General features: G+C 43.3%; 1 protein-coding gene across 1 annotated transcript in view; it reads right to left on the bottom strand.

Annotated features, from left to right (window-relative positions):
• The window catches only part of CPA6 (carboxypeptidase A6), a 233,276-nt gene that overhangs the window by 63,066 nt on the left and 144,285 nt on the right, over positions 1–25,925 (bottom strand). Inside the window, exons 3-4 of the mRNA XM_073631774.1 lie at positions 16,673–16,797; positions 241–355 (exon numbers count right to left, since the gene is read on the bottom strand). Coding sequence (XP_073487875.1) covers positions 241–355; positions 16,673–16,797 — 240 coding nt within the window. The remainder of the gene's footprint in view (positions 1–240; positions 356–16,672; positions 16,798–25,925) is intronic.

The raw sequence follows: 25,925 nt of genomic DNA on the forward strand, positions 1-25,925 counted from the left end.
TGGATGGGACATATAAGGTGCTTTGCAATATACAGTAATTTAATCACCAGTTGTGACTGAGTTGCACATGTTAGCTTTATGATTACTTTTAATAAGCCCTAATAAATATAAGATTTCATGATGTTAGTATATGGTGTCCATTCTTGAGGTTCATAGCACCTGAAATATTCAATTTTTTTCCTATGCATTTGTTATCTAAAATACATGTCTAGTTTATGACAACAAGAGCCCAATGCGTACCTCTTCCAGTGTATGAAAGTCTTCATAGTCATACTTCAATAGGGACCTACGCTTCCTCTTTGCTCTGGAAGAACTCTGCTTTTCAATTACCTTCTGCAGGTTTTTTACAAGAATCCTATAGAAGAAAAGAACATTTGCATTACAAAAATGTGTAAAGCTTGTGTACTACTATATAATATATGTACAGAACTACTTGGGTATATATCAAGAAAATCTCTGTGTTGCCTATTTAGGGAGTCAAAGGAAGGTAAGTGTAGGCTGCTGGGGAGGTCTAAGGTAACAAGAACCTATTGATTTTCTAAGTGTTGGCAAAGCCCAGATTTGTGTTTAAGGCTTCGTTCACATCTCCCTGTATGAGGGCGACAATTGCGGTAAAAACGCGCAAATAGAATCGCGGGTAGCCGGTCGCCCAAAAGAAGCTCCTGTATTCCTTTGGGTGACGGGCGTCCTGCGATTCTGTTTGCGCATTTTTACTGCGATTGTCGCCCGACGAATCGCGGGAAAATCACGCCACATTTGGGGTGCTATTAAAATCACCAGGCAATGCACCGGGAATGCATTGGGCATCCCGCTATTAGCCAATATTGCAAATCGTGGGCAAAACTGCGGCGATTCCGCCTGCAATTCGGTATGCGTTGATGTAAACGGAGCCTAAAAGTTACTGTTATTTTAAACTTCAAAATTAGGATCATTTTAAAGTTTAAAATAGAAGCTGCAGTGGGCGGAAGGAGACACGGCCAACACTACCTCATTGCTTAGGTGGAGTGTCCCCCCCCCTCTTTCCTTGACTCTCCTCGACTGCTTTTCCTTCTTCCCTCCTTGCTTAGAAATCTATTTGAGTACCTTGAGTAATCGCTGTGCGACGATTTTCCCATCTAATGCGACAACATGTGATCCATACAGCAAACCTTTCCTAGGACAAAGAATTTCCAATTACAGTATTTGACATCTTATAGATTTTCCTCCCATTTATACACCACCTGTGTCGGAGATGGTGGTGCTGTATATTCATGTATCAGTCATAAGTAACCTTAGGTTACTTTCACACTGAGGCACTTTACAGGTGCTAGAGCGCTAAAAATAGCGCCGCTAAAGCGTCTCTCCTGTCACCCCAGTGTGAAAGCTCAAGGGCTTTCACACTGGAGCTGTGTACTGTCAGGACGCTAAAAAAAATCTTGCAAACGACATCTTTGAGGCGCCTTATCAATGGAAAAATCAATGAAATCAATGGGCAGCACCGCTGAAGCGCCGGCACATTCATTCTTCTCTTGTATAACATAAAGATGTTCACGATAATACATGTATATTATGCAGATGTGTATTGTTGTCATAACAATTTTTTTAATAAAATAAGATTGAACTAAAATAGAAGCTGCAAAGCATGCAGGTAAGTTGTAGAAAGAGAAGGCTAACAGACAGGCAGCACTCACCATAAAAGAGGATTTTCAAGTAAGCTTATATTGGATTGTCAAATATAACTATTGTTTGTGTTACTATTGCAATGCTGATGACGTTTAAGCTGTGACCACAGAACTCTTAAGCCCTACCTGTGATTTATACACATCATGCAGATTTGTCCAACCACTTTCAGCTACTGACATCTTCAAAAAGGTCTACCCTTCTATGGCCTAAATTATATTAAATTTCTATAAAATGATCTACATGCTGATAAGCTGATAAATATAAATTGTAGACCATCCAATAACTAATAAATATACTGTAAGCTGTAATGATAACGGTATTGCAGAGAATGTCAGGAAAAACAAGATGGATATTAATATAGTACGTAGAGAATATTGTGCTGGATAGAGCAGTGGTTCTCAACCACTGGGCCTCAGACTCTCCTACTGGGCTAGAGCCTGCTACTGGGTCTAAGACTCTCCTACTGGGCTAGAGCCTGTTACTGGGTCTAAGACTCTCCTACTGGGTTACAGCCTGTTACTGTGTCTCAGACTCTCCTACTGGGTTACAGCCTGTTACTGGGTCTAAGACTCTCCTACTGGGTTACAGCCTGTTACTGTGTCTCAGACTCTCCTACTGGGCTACAGCCTGTTACTGGGTCTAAGACTCTCCTACTGGGCTACAGCCTGCTACTGTGTCTCAGACTCTCCTACTGGGCTACAGCCTGTTACTGGGCCTTAGACTCTCCTATTGGGCTACAGCCTGCTACTGTGTCTCAGACTCTCCTACTGGGCTACAGCCTGTTACTGGGTCTCAGACTCTCCTACTGGGCTACAGCCTGCTACTGTGTCTCAGACTCTCCTACTGGGCTACAGCCTGTTACTGGGTCTCAGACTCTCCTACTGGGCTACAGCCTGCTACTGTGTCTCAGACTCTCCTACTGGGCTACAGCCTGTTACTGGGCCTCAAATTCTGCTACTGGGCTAAAGCCTGCTACTGTGTCTCAGACTCTCCTACTGGGCTACAGCCTGTTACTGGGCCTTAGACTCTCCTACTGGGCTACAGACTGTTACTGGGCCTTAGACTCTCCTATTGGGCTACAGCCTGCTACTGTGTCTCAGACTCTCCTACTGGGCTACAGCCTTTTTTACTGGGCCTCAAACTCTGCTACTGGGCTACAGCCTGCTACTTGGCCTCAAACTCTCCTACTGAGCTACAGCATAGCTCCCAACTGTCCCTGATTTGCAACAAAGTCCCTCTGTACCTCTTTCCTCCTCATTTGTCCCTCATTTTGGTCTGATCTATATAGTTCTATATAAAATGCACTATTTATCTTTTAAAAAGTGTTTCCCAGTGCCAAACCTTTAACTTAATTTCTGAATTTCTGCATTTGCAAATTTCAAGAGCCAGTATAAAGGAAGAGTATTGGTTAAAAAAAAGCACTTGTGGGTTTAACTAATCTTTTTTGTATAATTCTCCTTTAAGGGGGTGTGGCGGGGGTGACCTATGCCGACATTTTTTTGCTAAAAGGCGTCCCTCGTTCCTATCTCAAAAAGTTGGAAGGTATGGGCTGCAGCCTTCTACTGGGCCTCAGAGTCTCCTATAGGGTTACAGCCTGTTACTGGGCCTTAGACTCTCCTACTAGGCTACAGCCTGTTACTAGGCCTTAGACTCTCCTACTGGGCTACAGCCTGTTACTAGGCCTTAGACACTCCTACTGGGCTGCAGCCTTTTACTGGGCCTCAGACTCTCCTGCTGGCCTACAGCCTGCCACTGGGCCGCAGACTCTCCTACTTGGCTACAGCCTGGTACTGGGCCTCAGACTCTCCTACTGGGCTACAGCCTGCTACTGGGCCTTAGACTCTCCTATTGGGCTACAGCCTGCTACTGTGTCTCAGACTCTCCTACTGGGCTACAGCATGCTACTGACCCTCAGGCTCTCCTATCAGGCTACAGCATGCTACTGGGCCTCAGATTCTCCTATTGGGCTACAGCCTGTTACTGGGCCTTAGACTCTCCTACTGGGCTACAGCCTGTTACTGGGCCTTAGACTCTCCTACTGGGCTACAGGCTGCTACTGGACCTTAGATTCTCCTATTGGGCTGCAGCCTGCTACTGGGCCTCAGACTCTCCTACTATGCCGCAGCCTGCTACCAGGCCTCAGACTCTTCTACTGGGCTGCAGCCTGCTACTGGGCCTCAGACTCCCCTACTGGGCCACAGCCTGTTACTGGGCCTTAGACTCTCCTACTGGGGTACAGCCTGCTACTGGTCCGCAGCCTCTCCTACTGGGGTACAGCCTGGTACTGGGCTGTAGACTCTCCTACTGGGCTACAGTCTGCTACTGGGCAGCAGCCTCTCCTACTGGGCTACAGCCTGGTACTGAGCCTCAGACTCTCCTACTGGGCTACAGCTTGTTACTGGGCCTTAGACTCTCCTACTGGGCTACAGCCTGCTACTGGGCCTCAGGCTCTCCTACTGGGTCGTGGCCATGCTTCCCAACGTTTTGAGATGGGAATGAGGGACACCTATTAGCAAAAGTATGTAGGCATAGGACACACCCCATGCCACACCCCCTAAGGAAGAATTATACAAAACAAAAACATTAGTTAAACCCACAAGTGCTTTTGTTTTACCTCTGTTATTCTTTTATGCTGGCTTTTGACATTTACCAATGCAGCAATTTAGAAATTGGATGAATGGTTTAGCACTGTTAAACACTTTTTGAAAGATAAATAGTGCATTTTATATACAATTATATAGATCAGACAAAAATGAGGGACAAATGAGGAGGAAAGAGGGACAGAGGGACTGTCCCTCGAAATCAGGGACAGTTGGGAGCTATGGCCATGGCTTCCTGTTTGTACAGTATTGAGGCAGCAGGCGGCCAGTAGCATGTCTCCCCAACTGCAATATAATATCCAGCAGTGCCCTCTGTAATATAAATTTTAAGCTGTATATTATAATATAGTCAGGGAGACATGCTGCTGGCCCCCTGCTGCCCTGGCTCTGCCTGCTGATGGATTGCAGAGGGCATCGCTCGCTGTATATTATAGTACAGTCTGGCAGATAGATTCAAGTCCATTTGTTGTCTCCTTCCACACACATTTTTCTCCCTGTCAGTATACTGTTGATCCTGATTCATCTGACAGCATGTCCCTTCCTTCTACCTTCCATTTAGCACTGATAACAAAATAATCAATCCAGTTGTCACTTTCGCCCCCTGTCCAAGGTATCCACAACTGCTATCATTTTGTGCTATTCTTCGCCAAACAAATATTTTCTCTCTCTCTCTCTCTCTCTCTCTCTCTCTCTAGGTAAGTTCTCCCTCCTTCAAAGGGTATCATTTCTACAAGTCCCCAAGAAGTAAATATACTCCCGACACTTAAATAAACATCTAATAAATGGACCAAAGAACTAATAAAGGAATTATTATCTTGGCACAATTGGGTGCAAATGCACAGCCTGAAGTGCCGTCTGTGCAAGTAGATTATGTGTTTGTGTGTTTTAATTGTGTGATGTGACTGCGATCTGTCACTTCTTAACCACTTTGTCACACTTTGAATAACAATTGCGCGGTCATACAACACTGTACCCAAATGAAATTTTTATCATTTTTTCCCCACTAATAGAGCTTTCTTTTGGTGGTATTTGATCACCCCTGCGTTTTTTATTTCCTGCACTATAAACAAAACAAGAATGACAAGTTTGAAAAAAACACAATATTTTTTACTTTTTGCTATAATAAATATCCAAATTTTTTTTTTTAAACAAATTTTTTCCTCAGTTTAGGCTGATATGTATTCTTCTACATATTTTTGATAAAAAATATCCCAATAAGTGTATATTTATTGGTTTGCGCAAAAGTTATAGCATCTACAAAATAAGGGGATAGATTTATAGCATTTTTATTATTATTATTTTTTTCTACTAGTAATGGCGGCGATCTGCGATTTTTATCATGACTGCAATATTGCGGCGGACACATCGGACAATTTTGACACATTTTTGGGACCATTCACATTTATAAAGCGATCTGTGCTATAAAAATGCATTGATTACTGTATAAATGTGACTGGCAATGAAGGGGTTAACCAGGAGGGGGCGCTGTAGGGTTAAATATGTTCCTAAGGAGTGATTCTAACTGTGGGGGGAGGGGATTCACAAGGGGAGGAGACTGATCGGTGTTCCTCTGTACAAGGAACACACCATCGGTCTCCTCCCATCTGACAGGATGTGGATCTGGGTGTTTACATACACAGATCCACAGTCCTGCTTGGTTACCGGGCAATCGCGGGAGCCCGGCGGACATTGCGGCCGCCAGGCACGCGCACCGGGACCCGAGTGACGCGGCGGGCGCGCGCGCCCGCTAGGGATCCTGGAAGGCAGCGCCGTCTTAAGACGGCGGCCCAGGATAACAGCTGCACCATCCCGCCGTCATATGACGGTGGGCAGCCAGCAAGTGGTTAAAGTGCTTCTAAAGGCAGTGTCAGGGCTGGGCTCAGCCCTTCCTTCTCTGAGCTGGCCGCTCAGCTGTCGGCTAATTGCCAGCTCCTATCTCTCCACCGTGACTCACCTGTTGATGATATCCTGCTCGTCAGTCCTGCTTACTTAAGCCGTCCAGCCCAGATGATCTCTGCCTTTGCCTTGGTCAACATCACAGAGACTTTCTCAAGCGCTCCTGTTAAAGACTTGCTTGGCTGACATTCCTTCTGGATCCAGATCCTGCTTGCTGTTCCACTACGCTGATTCCTGGCTTCCTGACTTTCTGGCTTGTCTGACTCTCCGTTCCGGTTACTGAACTTTGGCTATGTTTTGACTACGTTTGTTCTATTTACTTTTATTATTAAACAAGTGTGATTTAACTGTACTTCTGTCTTGGTCTGATTCATGGTTTCTGACAGGCAGAAGCTTTTTCTATGCATTAAAATAAAAAACCTTCTGTGTGCAGCAGCCCCCCTAATACTTACCTGAGCCTCAACTAGATCCAGCGATGTTGCATGAGAGCCTGGGTTGTCCGGAACTCTCACTCCTCATTGGCTGAGACAGCAGCCCGTGCCATTGGCTCCCGCTGCTGTCAATCAAAGTCAGTGAGCCAATGAGGAGAGAGAGTGGGCGTTATTAGAGCTTAACTTTGTTAAAAAAAAATTCTCCATCCTGCTCCTATTAGAAAATCAAACAAATACTCCAAAATCTAATTTTTTTCAAACTAAATTCTCTGTGTATAGCCAGCTCTACACTTTATCATATGGCAATGACTGTACATACTGTATATATGTATATATACTGTATATGTATATATATATATATATATATATATATATATATATATATATATACCTCCCAACTGTCCCTGATTTCTAGGGACTGTCCCTGATTTGGAGCAATGTCCCACTGTCCCTCAATCCTCCTCATTTGTCCTTCATTTTGGTCTGATCTATATAGTTGTATATAAAATGCACTTTTTATCTTTCAAAAAATGTTTCCCAGCGCTAAACCTTTCATCCAATTTCTAAATTGCTGCATTTGTACATTTTAAAAGCCAATATAAAGGAATAGTAGTGGTAAAAAAAGCACTTGTGGGTTTAATTAACCTTTTTTGGGGGTTAATTCTCCTTTAAGGGGGTGTGGCAGGGTAGCATGTCCTATGCCTACATACATTTGCTAGTGGGTGTCCCTCATTCCCATCTCAAAATGTTAGGAGGTATGTATAATAAGCCAGTACAGCCGGCCCTGTTGTACTGGGCCTGGTGTCCTCAGCTCAGCAGGGGGGGCCCAGGCAGCCTCACAGATGATCAGTGCTGCGGTGGGGGATGTTACAAGCACCAATCTCCCTGTGTGGCTTTCAGTGAAGCAGCTGACAGCCGCGGGAGGCTGTAGCCCAGTAGGAGAGTCTGTGGCTCAGTAACAGGCTGTAGCCCAGTAGGATATTGGTGCTTGTAACTCCCCCCACCGCCGCAGTGATCATCCCATCAAATGTCCCTTAAACTCTGGACCCTGTGCCCTCCTCCGGATCCCTAGGCCCTCCATCCGGCTCCCCATGTCCTCCTCCGGATCACTGTGTCCTCCTCTAGCTCCCCGTGCCTTCCTCTGGCTCCCCGTGTGTCCTCCTAAGGCTCTCCGTGTCCTCCTACGGCTCCCTGTGTCCTCCCTTGGCTCCCTGTGTCCTCCTACAGCTTCCCGTGTCCACTGTGTGCTTCTCCGGCTCCCTGGGTCCTCCATTGGTCCCCCTCTGTGCTCCTCTGGTCCCCCCTCATCCCAGATTTGTCAGGATGGGGAGCGGAGGAAGGAGCCGGTAAATATGTAATTTACCGGCTCCTTCCTTTTCTGAATGAACTGAGTAATCAGGAGTCAGTAATCACAGACTCTGTCTATTCATAACTGAGCATCGTAAACTGTTTGTGATGCTTCAGTTTATGAATGGGGTGGGGCTTCTGTCTCCTGTTCATTAATCTTCAGTGCAGCTGAGGCACAGAGAAAGGGACCGGGGAATCTGTGTCCTCAGTCCCTTTCCCTGTCTCAAAGGGGAGATGTCCGGGGTCTGTTTAGACCCCGGCTATCTCACCAAAGCCCCCCCCCCCCCAACATGGCTTATAAAAAACAGAAGAAAGAATTGCAATAAATATTTAAAAATTAAATTGTACAAATAATAAAAAATAAAATACCCCCCCCCCCACTTAAAAAAAGGAAGCATTGTAAAAAATATAACAAAAAAACATAAATTATAAAAATAATAATTAAAAAAAAAGATGCTTCATCCACTGCACTACTGATACGATCCACTGCCCACCTCCTCCCCCCCAAAAAAAATTGTGAAAAAAAAAAAAGGAAGAAGAAAGAAATTGTAAAAAAAAAAGTAAATACATTTGTAAAAAATTTCTAAATTAAAAAAAATACTGACACTGTTAAATGCTCTACTGACATCGTCCAGCCATAACCATCCAAATTTGATGCCTAAAAATGATTTACCTTAATGCAAAGAATGCAAGAACTAAAAAAATGTTTAGGCTTTAGAACCATTTTAAAGCTGAAGTTTTGTGATTTTTTTTTTAAAACAGCACCAAGGATGCATCATTAGCATTACTGAAGAGTGCCTTGTGTGCTGGTGGCTGCGGTGTATGGTTGAACTCCCAAGTCCTCTGCTCTCCCATACCCTGCAGCGGTGATCTTCTAGTGCGGGGAGGGTTAATATGAGTGGCTGCACCTATGATTTATCAAGCGCTGACTATGTCAACTTTTCTGCTCCTGTGCTCAATTCATAGAAGCCATACTATTCCATCCCAAAATGAAAGGCACTCTATGAATGGAGGAATAAAAAGTTCACTTCCTCCAATCATGAAATGCTTTTCATTGTGAAAACCCACAGTATGTTTTTTATGAATAAGGTGTGGGGTTGGAAGAGTGCATGTCATAGCTGCAGCCGCCTGTGGGCTAGGTGCAGCATTGTGCGGCATGCAGAAATCACACACAGTCTAGGTTTGGCAATAGCAATATACAATGTTGTAGAAAAGTTCAGCAAACACACAGGCCCAGCGGGGGGAACACACCTGACTGGGCCAGATTCTTTGTGACAGCAATAATACAGTGGTTTGAAGAATGGAAGATCCCGACAGCCTCTGACACAAGGAGCAGAATGCGGCCTGGCCTGGTCCACACCCAAAATGGAAGGCTTAGAGATAGACATAGTCCCCGTACTGTCCCTACTCCTCTGGAACCTTTCCCTGTCTCCAAGCAGTGTCCCTGCCAGACAGGGAACCTTTCCCTACAATAGCCACATGCATAAAGTGCGCCACATCCAGGAGCTGGAGAATTAAATAGACTCTGTCTGACCCAACATGGCAGCCAGAGTCAATGGGGCTCCAGCATCCAATCAGATAGTGGCCCCCTTGTGACTGAGGGAATCATAGAGGAACCAAGTTCCCCCGACTTCCCCCCACAACTGCATTGCCCCTGAGGTCGAGCACTACCTGCAGTGGAGAACACAAACTGCACCTGCCTACACGCCCATATTAACCCCTGCTGCACTGGAAGATCACCGCTGTGGGGGTATCCAGTGGCAAATAATTGCAGTGGCTCTAGTATATATATATATTTTTTACTGCTGGGGCTCTGGTCTTATTATGTTTGAGAACCACCTGCATAGAGAAATAATAGCCCCCCCCCCCAAAAAAAAAAACTTCCATTCTATTTCAACCACATCTCTTGTCATTCTGCATTTTCTATTACCCAAAGCAGTGACACGTAGGCAGCTGTAGTGCAGGGCAGCCTAGCTGGCTGCAAGAGGAAGTGGGTTAGCAAGTATATACTCACTTTTCAGCCGATTTGATATGTTCATGTGTACATATGTTCAGAGCTGTTTGGCCTCTATAATTGTCTCCAGCACCATTTTGGAGAAGCCTGGTGTCCTGATAGGACAAGCAAATCTTGGGAGATTTGGTCGGCCATTTTTGGGTGGATATGTGGAGAACAGAAAACGTGTGTGTATAGACAGGGACAGAGACCCCCGCTTGTGAGGGAGAGTTAGGAGAAGATAGGGAGAGTGTTCCGGCGTGTGAGGGATAACTCAGGCTTCCTACGGAGTCCTGTATCAGCAATCCTGGTCAGATAAAAGACTCCCCATTGCGGATAATAAAACCGGTGTCCTCACTGTGAGGGAGGGACAAGTGGATCAGATGTCTATATCCATCTGCTGAAGTTATACCGTTGTTGTGTGTGAACATCAGTCTCTACAGATACGCACCGTGTGCTTGGGTTTATACTGTGTCAGTCAGTGGGAAGTGTCTATAGTGCTGACGAATACAATTACCGCTTACATCAGAAGTGACTGTGCTGTGTATCTGTGCCTCCATGCTTAGAGTGAAGCTACTCGCATTACTGCTGTAAATATTCTTTCTACTACCGTCTCTCCGGTAATAAACATTGCCTGCATAGGTGTGCGCAGCCTATTGCATTAGGGTGCGCACCCCAAATGTCAAACACACATGAACGCCACCTGCTGTCACAGAAAGGAGGCTCTGGTGGTGGGAGACAGTTGATTGGGAGCATATTATGTTACGCCCTAAATACGGTTGTAAGGTTTTCCTACTGTTCAACCTAGCCTTTAATATAATGGGGGCAGTTACACTGGCCACTGGCACCCCCAACTACATACCTGGTGCTGTCCCTAGATAATGCTAATGCACATGGAGTGATTAGGGTGTGCCCAGGTACACCCTGTGCGCATGCCTATGGTTGCCTGGTTTATAAAGTCAGTACGTATGATTCCCTCTGTGAAGCTGCTACACGTTACACCCACTTACAGACAAATCAGGTAAACATAATGTCTTTACAAGCCAGGTTCACTTTTCAGCCGCATACATGGACAGAATTTCTGAAGTGTGGCATTGTGCCCTCTGAGTTATCTATGTCTATGCAGCTGGCGCCCCCAGGGTTACTCCTCTGGATATCACTCTCTCCGCTATAAGACTCATTATTTACAACAGGCCCTGGTGCCCATCTGATGACAGAAAAAGGCTTTTCTATGTTGCTTGTATCAGACTTTACATATTTCCATCCACTCTGACATCTGCCGTGATTTCAAATATTTGCTTAGACTTCAATCTGTTGACTTGAGGTCTGACTTTTTTCTGACCTTTTCTCGTAATTTACAAGATAAATGTTATTTGTCTCTCGCTATGTGCCTCTGTCTAATTCCCTGTTCTCTTCAAATATAAAAACTTGTCAATTCTGTTTAAATTTCCTTTCTCTGTTTGACAGTTGTACAGGCTGAGCGGCTGTCAGTACTAGGATTGCTGTCACAGGAGACCTGCAAAAAAAAAAAGGGAAGACTAGAGACTTCTACACTCCTAGAAATGTTGGATGACTATATTATATTTTCAGTGCTCTTAAAAATGTCACAGACAGGATTAATCAACAAGTGGCAATGCAAGCATGTATTAGGCTTTAATGCAGCAAGCAGTTCTGTCTGAGCATGTCACATCATTGGCTTTTGCATTGGCTTGTGAAACTATAACTTTACCTTTAAATTAAAATTTCTATCTATCCTTCCCCTGCACTCCTAATAAAAGCTGACAAATAAAGTCCTCAGATGCCTGTCTACGGCCCTATGTGGCCAGGCAGTGCTTATCTCCCCTTCAATCTGCTCAGCACTTGTGCTGGAGATACATTTATAATGATGCATTTATATTAGGAATTCTCTGTATTCCCCTTAGGGCATGCAATGATATGCGTTTATATGAGTTTATAAGACATTTCTAAAAGCATTTTAAGCATGTAATGATTTAAATACTATAATGCACAGGTGCGTTTATCTGCATTTAGTTTAGCAGCAATAAAGATAAAAAAATAAAATATACGCATCCAGAGGCAGATTAAATACTCAAAAGGCATCTAAATAAACTTAAGGTGGTAATAAAGCCCAAAACAAAATTGTTATGTATTGCAGCTTACCAGTCCTTAAACGTGTTGACAGCGTAGGCCTGTGAACAGAGTGTGTCTGGGTACACACTAATCATCCCGGGCTGCCAGGGGTCCCACCAAGCCCCCCCACCCCCACAGAACTGCTGGCTTCCCTTCTCCCCTGCCGGCTGCTATTGCAGACACAAATGGGGATGTTTCAGGATTCAGAGCAGAGGAACGGGTCAGTAAATATGTCATTTACAGGCCCCTTCCTTTTCTGAATGAACACAGTGAGTGATTGATCCCAATCACTCACTGTGTTCATTCATAACTGAAGCATAGTAAACTGTTTACTATGCTTCCAATTGTGAATGAACAGGAAGCTGTTCAGCACAGAGCACTTCCAATTCATTCACTATCCAGTGCAGCTGAGGCTACATGTGTGTTTGAGCTTTGGGGTGCACACCCTACTGCAAAAGTTGACAGCTTTTGGTTTTTTGAATGCTTGTTTCCATTATTTTCACCATGATGATCCATCCAATAACATTTCTTAGGGTGTCTTCACTATAGATGGAGGAGCAAGAGACACCCATAGACAGCAGCATTGCCAATTTGGGGAGAGGGTAGTGTTAGATACACTAGCAGGATTGGATGGACTTGACTAACACATTAAAGCCGAAACTCCACTTTGTAAACAGTTACAGCAGCCATTTTTTCCTTTTTTTGGGATAAGGGTTTTACATAAATAAAAAAAAAGCTGACCATTGTAAAGACCCGTGTCTTGGTTAAATGGTTTGACTCAGCCCCAGACTCTTAAAAGATGTTGAAAAATAACAGACCTACTGGTCAGATCAACAGGTGAAGAAAAAAAAAGCCTAAAATAGCAAAACTAATGCAGCCACCACATCTAAGGATTGGTAAGCTGCAATATAATACATTTGTGTTTCTGAGGTTAATACTGCTTTAACACAAAGAAATTGGTATAGAAAGTATAAAGTTTACTTATTCTTCACAGATCAATTTGGGATCAGGAGGCCATGTGCATGAGGGGACTAAGTGGAGTAATGAATTTTATATATTTCTTTAGTTATTATGGTCAAGGCTTAAATATAAATGGAAAAAAAACATATATTCTGGTAGCGTATGAATATTTAGCATTCTCATTTTATGCCAGCAAGTGCAGCTCCAGGCTCATTTTCATATATTTTCTAAGCTATTAGTATGTGCTTTATTAAAAAAAAAAAAAAGCCTGTTTACCAAGCTCAGTAGCTGGTGCTGATATGCACACCCACTCAAGTGAATGTCTCAGAGCAGTGACTTATCCCCCTCCCACCCTCGCCCTCCATGTTTGCTTTTTCATATAGCTGTGTATAAAGATTAATTTAGATAGTCTGAAAGCAAACATCTTCTGCTCTGCTTTCTCTCTCTTAGAAACCCCTAGTGATCTGTGAATCCTGTATTGTAGGTGCAGTCCTGTGTTAAATGTTTATTTGTAAAATTGTAAGATTTTACATAAATAGTAAAAACAGATTTAACATAACTGCGCTACCTCCCACAGTTATATAGGGAATGCAGTTACATCTTTGTACTGTATATATAATTCTTTCTCTGGTTAATTGTTTTTGGTTATGGTGCCATCTTGTGGTCATTATTTTAATTACGTGCAATTTCTCCAATTCCTCCCCTTCGTGTGATGTAATTTTCTCTTTCTTATTTGTGAGCTCATGTACTGTTCCTACAAGGCACATGTTAAATCTGGGAAAAAAGACTTTCATTTTGACCACCTTAAAGGATTTAAAGGATAAGTTCACCTTTGGAAAATGTTACATGTTACACCCAAAGTCCATTCACAAGTCCTCCAGCTTTCTAACAGAAAGCCCATTCAGTGGTACAGGCAGAAAGCTGAAGGTTGTGTCTGTAGGAGCTTGACTTTCCACCCACAGTCCACTGATCAAGGCTCCTTTTTTATGCAAATATATTGCATTTATTATTTTTTCCGTTAAAGGGCACTAAACATTTCAATATGACTACTGCAGTTTTGCAAGGCAATAATGATATTTGCAGATGCCAAGTATTTGGTGAGTTCAGCTATATGATGAATGCTGTCTGCATTGATTGTCTCTGCTACATTCAGGCCAGGCATAGGGGTCTCAAGAAGAGATGCGTCACTATTACAACAATTGAAGTCAGAATAATAAACATTTTATCTTTTAGTCCTCCTGCACACAGACATTTATTAGCCACTTTTGCGTTGAGAAACTATGATGTACGCGCATGTGTGGGTACACTCTGATGCAGAAGCAACCAGTGGTTACGTGAATACAACCATTCGCTTGTACTGGTGGCTGTATGTGGCACCTAACACTCCCTGGGATTTTATGCATGATGACACAGGAGCTAATAAACTTCTGTGGGCGTGAGGCCTTATATTTAAAACTTTACCATCATTAGAATTTTTTATTCTCTGTTTCCCCAACTTTTTTTTTTTATTTTGCCATGTTTCTTGCTTTTTACATTTTTCTTAAAATGGTTCAAGACACTCAGAGCTGTTAGCATGTGCATGTACTTAACATACAGAGCCTGTGATTTTTACACTTCATGCCTTGTTTTAATAGTTTATATGTAAAAAAAGGGCGCTCTCCCTGTGAATACTAATACCAATATACATCACATTAAACTCATATACTGTATATACACAATGATTCAAATGTCCAAAATCACGATTGAAAAAAATCAAAACTCAGAAACAAAAATTAAAAACAAAAAAAATCCATCAGTAATGGTGATATTTTCAATCAGGTATTAGTGTAGTGCCAAGTGCTGTAAACAAAATCGGTGCAATCCGTGCTCCCCTCCTGTGTGCCTGTTCACTTGCCAGCTGCTATGGACTCCCATAACAGAAGTTATATGCGCATTGCAAGACAACTGAAATGCTGGGATTGGTAGTCCTCCAACCAAAGCCTTTGATAATGTCCTGTGGGAGGGACGAAACGTGTCAGTGACCACGAGTGGTGGCGTCAGATGACACACAAGTGGCGGTGGACTTCCGGTATCTGGTCTATGCTGGTTTTAAGCTTGTTTTACCCAGTACAATGTGAGTGGAACACTGTGTCTTATAAAATATTTTTGAATTAACCGAATTACGCTATATACTTCCTCTTTCTTTGCCATTATACCGTATATGAGGAGAATCTGGGTCTATAAAGAAGAAGCCTGGTTAGAGGACTACTAATCCCAGCATTTCAGTTGACTTGCAAAGCATATATGACTTCTGTTATGGGAGTCCATAGCAGCTGGTGAGTGAGTGGGCACACAGGATGGGAGTACGGATTACACCGATTTTGTTTACAGCACTTGGCACTACAGCACTTTAATACCCAATTGAGAATATCACTATTCTGATAATACTGATGGATTTTTTTGTTTTTAATCTTTGTTTCTGAGTTTTGATTTTTTGAATCATGATTTAGGACATTTGAATCATTGTGTGTGTGTGTGTATATATATATATATATATATATATATATATATACCTTTGAAGGAGCAGCATCCACACGTTTATATTTAACATATATTAGATATTTGGTTTTCACAACTTGTTACATAGTCACTAATTTATAAAGTTTGTTGATGCACTAAACCCATTAGCTCAGGTATATATGCATATATACACATATATATTTTTCAGTTGTCTTAATAGTTGTTGGTTTACTTTTTCTAAAACTGAAGACAATTTTGAAATATGAAAAAAAGTACTGGAATGGCATAGGCACCCATCTCTCAGAAAGAGATGCAGAAAGCAGCACTGACATCACCACATCAGTGCTGCTTCCACACTGGCAAACAGCTAAATAGTCAGTTGAAATACATACTGAATATATGAATTGTTTTACCCTTCAAAGAATTTGTAGTTTAGTTAATATAGTCATGTGCTTTAGGAACCTTGCCAATTTGCACAGCCTGTACCTGGACCTCTCTGCAGACTACACTGCAGCGTAGCCATACAGGCTGTTGAAGGGCCCACACCAGCCTGTGGTTGGATAATAAAGGAGTAGCAGCAAGATGAGGACGTCATCCCTGTGGCCTTTCCTCCAACAAGTACTGTATGTAGAAAACAAACTACAATAAAGGTGAGTGTTTTATAACAACCTTTGCTGCCAGCATCTGGATCCTGACTTGGCTTGTTGTAAACCAATACATCGATAAAAAAGAAGAAAAGTATTACCGCACTGTGGGCTATAGCTAAAGATTTTCATTTAAGGATGGCAACAGCGATACAGGTTTTCATTCTCACCATGTGAACAGTGTATTCAGAGGCAGAGGCAGAAAAAAAAAACCCACCAGGCAGCCCTAACAGCCACAATAAAAAAGTCCAGTGTGCACAAGGCCTTAGCCATTTTAATAAATGCATAACTGAATCAAATATTTTTTTAATATCTACATACAGTTCATTTTTTAATATGTAGAAATGCTTTGAAAGATATATTAAAAGCAGAGGAAAACCAAATTACTATGGAAAAATTACATTTGGCCTTGACTGTATGCATATCCATGTAGACTGTTGTAATGACTATATTAATGGGCTAGATGGGAGGAAGTAAAATTGCTACACATAAGCTTTTAAAATTCCTTACTTGTATTCCATGTTGGCTTGTTGTAAGTAAGTAAGCAGGGCCTCAGAGCTCACGTTGGAAGCATGGACATCGGTTACTGTGTCTTTCCAGATGTTACTGATGCTGCTGGGTTGCCAGAGATCCACCTACAGTGAAGGAACTAACCTGTAAACCATGCTTGCATTGTACACAAGGAATAATACTGATTGACATTTCTGCTATGAATTTTAATCAACATTCTTTTGTATCTAACTTCAATTGTAATGCAAATTGTAAATCACAATGCAGATACATATTACACATACATATTTCATAAAGATGTATGCAGAAAACTCCACGGGGTTAGGAGCACAGCCTCAGCAACCCCAACTAATTATTTTGGATATGCTTTGAAATCATGTAGTCACAATGTACTAATTGACGTCCTTATCTGAAGTCTATCGATGTCTTTATAATAATATCTGAGAGATAAGAGGAAGCAAGCTATATGTACAACACGACAAACCGCCTCAGATGACCCAGAGAGTAGGCTAAGATGGGGTGTATGCTGCTGCCTGATGGTGGTGCTTCATTATATAAAAGACTCCAGAGGTAACTGGGAACTGGAGTTTTGCTTTATTAGAATCTGTTTAGGAAAAGAGTAGATTCCCTGCCCACCTCTCCAGACCAGGTTTTCATCTGATAGAGAAACAAGTGGAATATATAAATGAAGGTTTGGTCCCCTGAAGGGAGAGTCATACTGGGACTGCCTGTGTGTCCTTGGCAAAACTCTGGGATTGTGTAAGTTCCAGCATGGGAACTGTTGGTCAGCGTCTTAAGTGACACTAAACCCCAGGTAGCAAGGATAACTTGCCACAAAGTTGTGGCAGTGTTGAATTGTAAGTCTATTAACTTGTTTCACGTTTTCACTAGCAAGTTGTACACTTGCAGATCACTTGAAGGTCTAGTTGACACTTTTCCAATTTGTAGCAAATTTGTGTGGCGTCTCTAGCAAGAGCAAAAAACAAAGAGGTGATTCTACAGCAAGAGCTCTGCAAGTCTACAACATGACAATTCACCCACAGTGACCCCTGTGGTGGGATGACTATTGCACAACATAACTGAACCCGAACTTGCAGCAGACTTGCAGAATGTTTGCATTGAAAGTTGATCTGGAGTAATGCAATGTGGGCTTACTGCAATGGTACAACAAACATGTGAAGCCTGGCAAGTCTAGCAATAGCTTAGCAATTCATTTTAAAATTTTCAGCACAATTGCTTGCTATCTGGGACAATATCCTTCTTAAAAAAAAAAAAAAAAAATCTATACACATTTTTTATTTAATGGCCCTGTAATCTATTTTTTATGAAATTGTTTCTCACTGTCTCCCTCCTTGTAACACTCTCTGTAAGCTCCTGATCCTCTCCTCTTCTTATCTTATCATTTCCATTGTTTGCAGAAAGCAGCGCATGTTGATTGCATTCATGTGCACTACTCTATGCACACTACAGACCTCATAGTCCATAGTTCCTAGTTCATCTCAGTAGTGAACAACAGAGGGTGGCTATGGTCCTACAGATAGTGGAACCAGGGCCAGTGCTAGTCTATTTTGCATCCTAGGCAACAAAAAAAAAAATTTTTTTTTTAAATAATAGAAAATAATATAACAGCCTGTAGCTTGGGTGACATGGCCCTGCTTTACATCACCTGATATCTGTAATGTTTCTCTGGACACTGGACGTTGTGTCATGCTCAGAAGGGGTCTAGCGGTGTGCCACACTAGGATCACAAAAACCTTGGTCTCTGCATGTCCTGAGTGCAGAGCTATGACAATTGGCTCTCACATCCTGGGCCTGTTGCGGGGAGTGCCAGGCCTTCCTTTTTGAGGTGCTCCCAGTTGGACTACCTGGTACCCTACCAAGACACAGTGCACTATGGACCATTGCTGTTAAGGTCACTAACGTGGCAGGCATACTACAGGAGATGGTCTTAGACTGCAGACATAGTATAGAAGATGGTCAGAGACTGCAGACATACTACAGGAGATGGTCAGAGACTGCAGACATAGTACAGGAGATGGTCAGAGACTGCAGACATAATACAGGAGATGATCAGAGACTGCAGACATGATACAGGAGATGGTCAGAGACTGCAGACATGATACAGGAGATGATCAGAGACTGCAGACATGATACAGGAGATGGTCAGAGACTGCAGACATACTACAGGAGATGGTCAGAGACTGCAGACATACTACAGGAGATGGTCAGAGACTGCAGACATAGTACAGGAGATGATCAGAGACTGCAGACATACTACAGGAGATGGTCAGAGACTGCAGACATAGTACAGGAGATGGTCAGAGACTGCAAACATAGTACAGAAGATGGTCAGAGACTGCAGACATACTACAGGAGAAGGTCAGAGACTGCAGACATAGTACAGGCGATGGTCAAAGACTGCAAACATAGTACAGGAGATGGCCAGAGACTGCAGACATAGTACAGGAGATGGTCAGAGACTGCAGACACACAGAGATGATGAAAAACATATTACATGGGGACACAGACAAGAGCACATTTATAGTACAGCAAGAAAGAGATTAAACCTCTGACAATACTTTTATGGCTGTTCCTGTGCCAGGGTCAGGAATTGAGAGGGGAGTCTCCTTCCAGTGGTATCACAGAAACAGGAAGTCTCCCTCCAGTGGCTTCACATGGTCAGGAAGTGAGGGGAAGACTCCCTCCATTGGTGTCACAGAAACGGGAAGTGGGGGAAATTCTTCCTCCAGTGGGGTCACAAGACAGGAAATCTCTCTCTGGTGGGATCACAGGATAGAAAGTGAGTGGATGTAAAGACCAGACAGACTGCTCTCCACACTATCTAAAACACAATAATATGAAGGTTGGATGTTAGGCTATGATGATGACATGCTGAGCCTTATGCTTCCCCAGCACCCCCCCCACTCCTCCTGCACAGTGACTGCACATGTTCTATTAGTGTTATGGGAGGGGGGGGTCAGGAGGATGGAGGGGGTGGAACCTCTTGATAACACAGCAATTATCTCCTCTATACACAGATTACCCCCATACCTGTCCAGTGCACACAGCCATAGGGGACCCAACTACAGATTCTACTTCATCTATACACCTGACTGTCCGCACACCACAGACACACTGCCCCTACTGGTAAGAGAACCGAACAACCACCGCCTGACAGCACAGTCACAGAGCTCCATACGGCCACATTAAAACCACTTGAGCTATTTCCTGGATGGATGGACAGAGCCTGGTGAATGTCTTAGCTGCAGGCCAGCAGCGGGCAGGGTCCATTCTTCTTGATCTGGGGTTTTTTTGCTCCTTCCAGCGGATCCCTGGCTGTCTGCGCCTTCTGTCTGTCCTTGTCCTTCAGGCCCCCAGTCAGCCTGTCCTCTGAGGTTCCGAGCCGCTGTCACTGTAGATATTGGAGCGGAGAGGAGGTTGGAGAATGGATATCAGGCTCTGGAAGGTGCTCCCATGCAGTGGATGCTGCGCCCGCTGTTGCTTGCCTTTTCAGGGGTCAAAGAGGCAGTGGAGCTCTTCTTCCTCCTGGGCTTTCAGGCCTAGCTGCCTTCACTGTTTGCCTTTCCCGTGATAGCCTTCCACTTACCACGTGGAGATAGATGCCCTCACCTCAAGGACCCCTTTGGTTGCTGCCCCTCTCCCACCACCTCAGAACCAGGACTCTCCATTACAACTAGTGGCTGTGCCCCTAGGCAGTAGTGCACCCTAGGTGCCTACCTAGTTTGCCTAGTGGTAGCGCCGGCCCTAAGTGGGACCATAACCACCCTCTAACAGAAAGTTGGAACACAGCAGCAAAATTTGGAAAGATTTGAAGATTTGGAGGAAGCAGAGAGCAACAGAAGGTACTTTTCTGAGTTAAAGTGGTTGAAAGGCAGAAGGTTTTTTACCTTCATGCATTCTATGCACGAGGGTAAAAAAAAACCTTCTGTGTGCAGCAGTGCCCCCAGCCCCCCCAGCCCCCCAGCTTGATCCATCGATGTGCACAAGAGCCTCGGCTCTCCCGGGTCTCTCCGTCCACATTGGCTAAGACAGCAGTGGTTGCCATTAGCTCCTGCTACTGTCAATCACAACCAGCGAGCCAATGAGGAGAGAGCAGGGGTGGGGCTGAGCCGAGCTCTGTAGGTGAATGGACACACAGAGCAGTGGCTCAGGAGCGAGTCTGCTTGCTATGGGGGCACTGGGCAGGAGGGAGGGGGGCATGGAGCACCAGAAGGGTACCCAAGGAGAGGTGGATCTGAGCTGCTCTGTGCAAAACCATTGTTAGTATGTGCTTCTACTATGGAGGCTCTGAAAATGTAGAGTTAGGACTGCAGATAATACTGGAGTGCTGTGAAGTGGCTCTGCAGCTTACACATGTATGTGCAAATGTGTGCATACTAAATCCCTGTTTTTAATACATATTGTTAGACAGGATAATTCAGTTGGTTGCAGGCTGGTTGATAAGTTGAGCTGGGAATTTTCTTTGGTTTTGTTTGGCATGTGTTGCCCTTCCATGGGATCCTTGCTGCAAGGGCCAATTATAGGTGGGGGCAGTGGACATTTGTTTGTGCTCTTGGAATACTGGTGAGGGGATGCACTGGACACCTTTGCTGCCATTGTGCTAAAAGGTGGGTGTCCACTGTGTCCCTGTGCCTTTAAGGAGGGGTGGGCTCCCTGTCTGTCCATTATAATGCATGTGCTTCCACTGTGGAGGCTCTAGAAATTTTAAGTTAGGACTGCAGATAATATTGGGGTGCCATAAAGTGGCTCTGCCACTTACGCATGTATTTGCAAATGTGGGTATATTAAAGCCCTATTTTTAATGCATACTGTTAGACAGGATAATTTTGCAGGCTGGTCAGTAAATGGAGCTGGGAATTTTCTTTGTTTGACATACTTCGTCCTTCCATGTGCTCCTTGCTGCAAAGGCCAATTATAGGTTGGGCAGTGGCCATTTGCTTGGACAGAGCAGGTAAGTATAACATGTTTCTTATTTAAAAAGAAAAAAACAAAGCTTTATTATCATTCTAAGAATACATACGTGAATAGAATTTTCTTTTTTAAACCAGAGTTTAGTGTCGCTTTAAACATTTTGTTTTGTATGTAAACCCCTTGTGAGAAAAACTTTTGTTCATTCTTCAAAAAAAAAAAAAAAATAGCTGGATAAGAAAACCCTAAAGCCTTTTGCTTGTGGGATTGCTGTATGTTCTGGCGAGCTGTACTGTTTGACATTGATCTTCCACAATACATACATATAAAGTGAGTTGAGAAATGAATGACATAGCTAGAAGTTGCAGTGTGTTTTGCCCCCTATGTGCCTCATTTTGCTTGTGACCTCTTCCAACCCTGTTCTCCTACACCACCAAGCAGAAACAAGCCTTTCAAGCTCCGAGGTGACAGTGTAAGTATCCCGCTTACACTGACCCAAGTTTTGAACCCGACAACACAAGTAAAGATGTAAAATTATGCAGTAATAATGAGAACATTCTGGAAACATGCTGTTATCTTAGAATCAAGTGCTGACAGTTTTTCCTCAACACTTTTCATTCACTTCCAGTTGAAGACATATCCATTGTTGTAATTAATGAATTCAGCTGCTTAGTGCATAAACCTTTACAAGGATGCTCTAATTATACCTTTTCCCTTCACTGTTTGATATCGTTATGCCCAGCACAATTAGTACATGCTTTAAACTGTGAAACAAATCGCATTGCTTATGCTGGTATAGTCAGAGGTGATCATTGTTCTAATAATCCAGGTTTGATCATTAGTCATGCTCTGTGATAATCAGTGGTGTTGCAGGCCTCATGCTTGCTGAGCATCTTATTGCTGTTTCCGTTGTATAAATGTGTGACTTAATATAAGTGAAGCACCTGCATAAAAGTTTTCAAACTGAACCTTTTATGTCTATTTTATTTTTCATATGCCATAAAAGTAACACCTATACAAATCCTTAAACGGCTTTTAGGCCAAGGTGAATAGGTAGGGTTGGCATGTGTTGGCAGATGGGTGCAGCATGATATGTATAGATCAATAGCTTTGAGCACCAGAATTCCAAAGCTGCTATGTTTAGGTTCAAGACTATGAGGGCGCTACTTCTGGCGCCCAGCACAAGGGGATAGTAATTTAGTTTAGAAATCCTAACTCCCTCCCGTATGGCAGCCTGAGGATGATGATAAAGTAACTAAACCCATGCTTTGAAGGTGTCGCCAAAGCTGAATTTCTCCAATACCACCCACAAGTAGCTTCATTCCATGAACGCTTTATTATTGTCTAGAGACAGTGGGGCTCTAGCTCCCATATTATTCGCTGGTGTCTGCATGCTAATAAATAATAATATAAGGTTGACTGCTATAGATTTATTGGGCATGAAACCTGCCTGGTCTGCATTAATAATACTGGAAATTACCTTATTCAACCTCTGAGCTAACACCTTAGCTAATATTTTGACATCAGATTGAAGCAGAGATATGGGCCTATACAAGTTAGATTTGGAAAGAGGTTTATCTGGTTATAGGAGAAGAATAATACTAGCTCTGGACATAGATGGCGGTAACTGGTTGTGGGATTTAGCTTAATTGAAAACCTTAAGTAGTTTTGGCAAAATAAAGCCCAACATACTGCTGGTATACTTCAACGGGTAGCCCATCATCCCCAGGGGCTTTGGAGGTGGGAAATGAACTGGTTACCTCCCTAAGTTCTTCCAATGTGATTGGGCAATCCAAACGCGCCCTCTAAGACACAGAAAGCTTGGGTAGGGAGATAGCATGTAAATAATTCAACAGGGCCTCTTGCGTGTAGCAGGTCTTAGGGGCATATAAGTCCAAGTAAAAACAGACTAACTCAGACATTACTGAAACTGGGGAATTTGCCATGTCACCCTTTGGCAACTTTACAGCGGGTCTAGTTTAGTGTAAAAGTGAACTTTCAAACAAACATGAATAAACTCCTGAAATGTCACAGTATACAGCAACAGTTCAATTGTTTAAAACAATTATGCATTTTATCATTGAAAAGCAGTCTTAAGCTCCAGTAAAATGACTCTGCCTAGGTTAGAATGATGTCATCAGCTGCAGGCAGTACGGGGCATTCCGTAAGTCTTCTCTCCCTTAGTGATCTAACAACAATACTGTAACTTTATAGTAAGTCACAAGATGAGAGACATGATTTACATGATGGTACCAGATCTAAAGCCAGCATTTCAGTTCAGGAAGAATATGCTGTCCATGGATGATACCGGAAAAAAGATGAAGTTGTCCTTCCACCCCCTAACCCAATCCAACCTAGACCCCTACTCCCTAGGTGCATACCTACCTATCACTGATTGTTTCTGCCTTCATTGGTGCTTACATTCTCAGCCCAAAATCTTTTCCGCTATCTTTTCTCTGTAGACTTGAATGGGGCCCATAAGTGTTGGCTGTGATAAGTATGTGGGTACATCTCCTACCTGAATCTGATTACATCCTCGAAATCTCATAACACAGTAAAATAGATGATTGTAAATAATAAGCAATATTATCTACGATCGACAGCATGCTAAAAATAAGAAAAATACTTAACGTGGAATGACAGTAATGGCATCTGAGCATCAACAAATGGGATATGTTCTGCTATCTAGCCAAGCTAACTATGATATAAGATCTAAACTTGTCCTTTGGTGAGCTTATGGGTCTGTAGTGGCGTCACTAGTGGAGGCGATAGGTCCGCCGGGGGAGCGGGTTGTCTCATTCTGTTGGCCACTATGCACAGGGGGATAACTATGCACAGGGCGGGGTAACTATGCACAGGGGGGTTGCTATGTACAGGGGGTAACTATGCATGGAGGCTAACTATGTACAGGGGGGTAACTATGTACAGGGGGGTAACTATGTACAGGGGATAACTATGGCTCTGTATGGGACACTGATGTAAGGACTGAGGATGGGGACACTGGTGTAAGGACTAACTCTGCTGGGGGAAACTGATGTGAGGGACTCTGCTGGGGCACCTGATGCAAGGAGGGACTCTGCTGGGGCACCTGATGCAAGGAGGGACTCTGCCAGGGGCACCTGATGCAAGGAGGGACTCTGCCAGGGGCACCTGATGCAAGGAGGGACTCTGCTGGGGGCACCTGATGCAAGGAGGGACTCTGCTGGGGGCAACTAGACAATGGGGGGGAGGGTCCAGAGGTAGAGATAGCCAGCGCGGAAGATATTCCAGAGGGTAGTATTGGGGGCATTAGTGGCAGGTTAACCAAAGCACAAAAACACAAGGTAAGTATAGTAGCAAGTCCTAGTTGCAATCTCGAAACACCCAATACGAGGACAATATGCGACCAGTCGAAACTATGTGGCATGTTCACCAATGCCAGGAGCATGGCAGACAAGATGGGTGAACTAGAGATACTGTTGTACGAGGAGGATTTGGATTTTGTGGGAATTTAAGAGACCTGGTTCAACAGCTCTCATGATTGGCTGGCAAACATTCAAGGGTATACCCTATACCGCAAGGATAGAGAGGGTAAAAAAGGAGGAGGGGTATGCCAATATATAAAGAATAATGTACAAGTAAATGTGAGAGATGACATCGCTGAGGGCGCTAGGGAGGAGGTGGAATCCTTATGGGTAGAGCTCCAAAGGGATGAAGCTAAGGGGAAAATAATACTGGGAGTATGCTATAGGCCCCCTAACCCGAGGGAGGAAGTGGAGACAGATCTCCTATCACAATTTGGATTAGCAGCAGGGATGGGAAGTGTTATCATAATGGGGGATTTTAATTATCCAGACATAGACTGGGCGGAGGGAACCGCGCATTCTTTTAAGGCTCGCCAGTTCCTTAATGTCTTGCAGGACAATTTTATGGGTCAGATGGTAGACGCACCAACTAGAAATATAACATTACTGGATCTACTGATTACCAACAATACAGACCTGATCACGGATGTGGAAATATGGGGCAATTTAGATAACAGCGATCACAGGTCAATTAGTTTCAGTATAAATCACACAAATAGGAAACCTAAAGGGAATACAAAGACACTGAATTTCAAAAGAGCCAACTTCCCTAAACTACAAACCTTGCTAAAAGGCATAAATTGGGATAAAATATTAGGAACAAAGAATACGGAGGAGAGATGGGTTTGCTTTAAGAGCATATTAAATAAGGGCATTAGCCAATGTATCCCATTGGGTAATAAATTTAAAAGAACGAACAAAAGTCCTGGATGGCTTAACTCCAATGTAAAAACGCATATAAAAGCAAAGGAGAAGGCCTT

The sequence above is a fragment of the Aquarana catesbeiana genome, linkage group LG05, assembly GCF_042186555.1.
Source record: "Aquarana catesbeiana isolate 2022-GZ linkage group LG05, ASM4218655v1, whole genome shotgun sequence".
Lineage (NCBI taxonomy): Eukaryota > Metazoa > Chordata > Amphibia > Anura > Ranidae > Aquarana > Aquarana catesbeiana.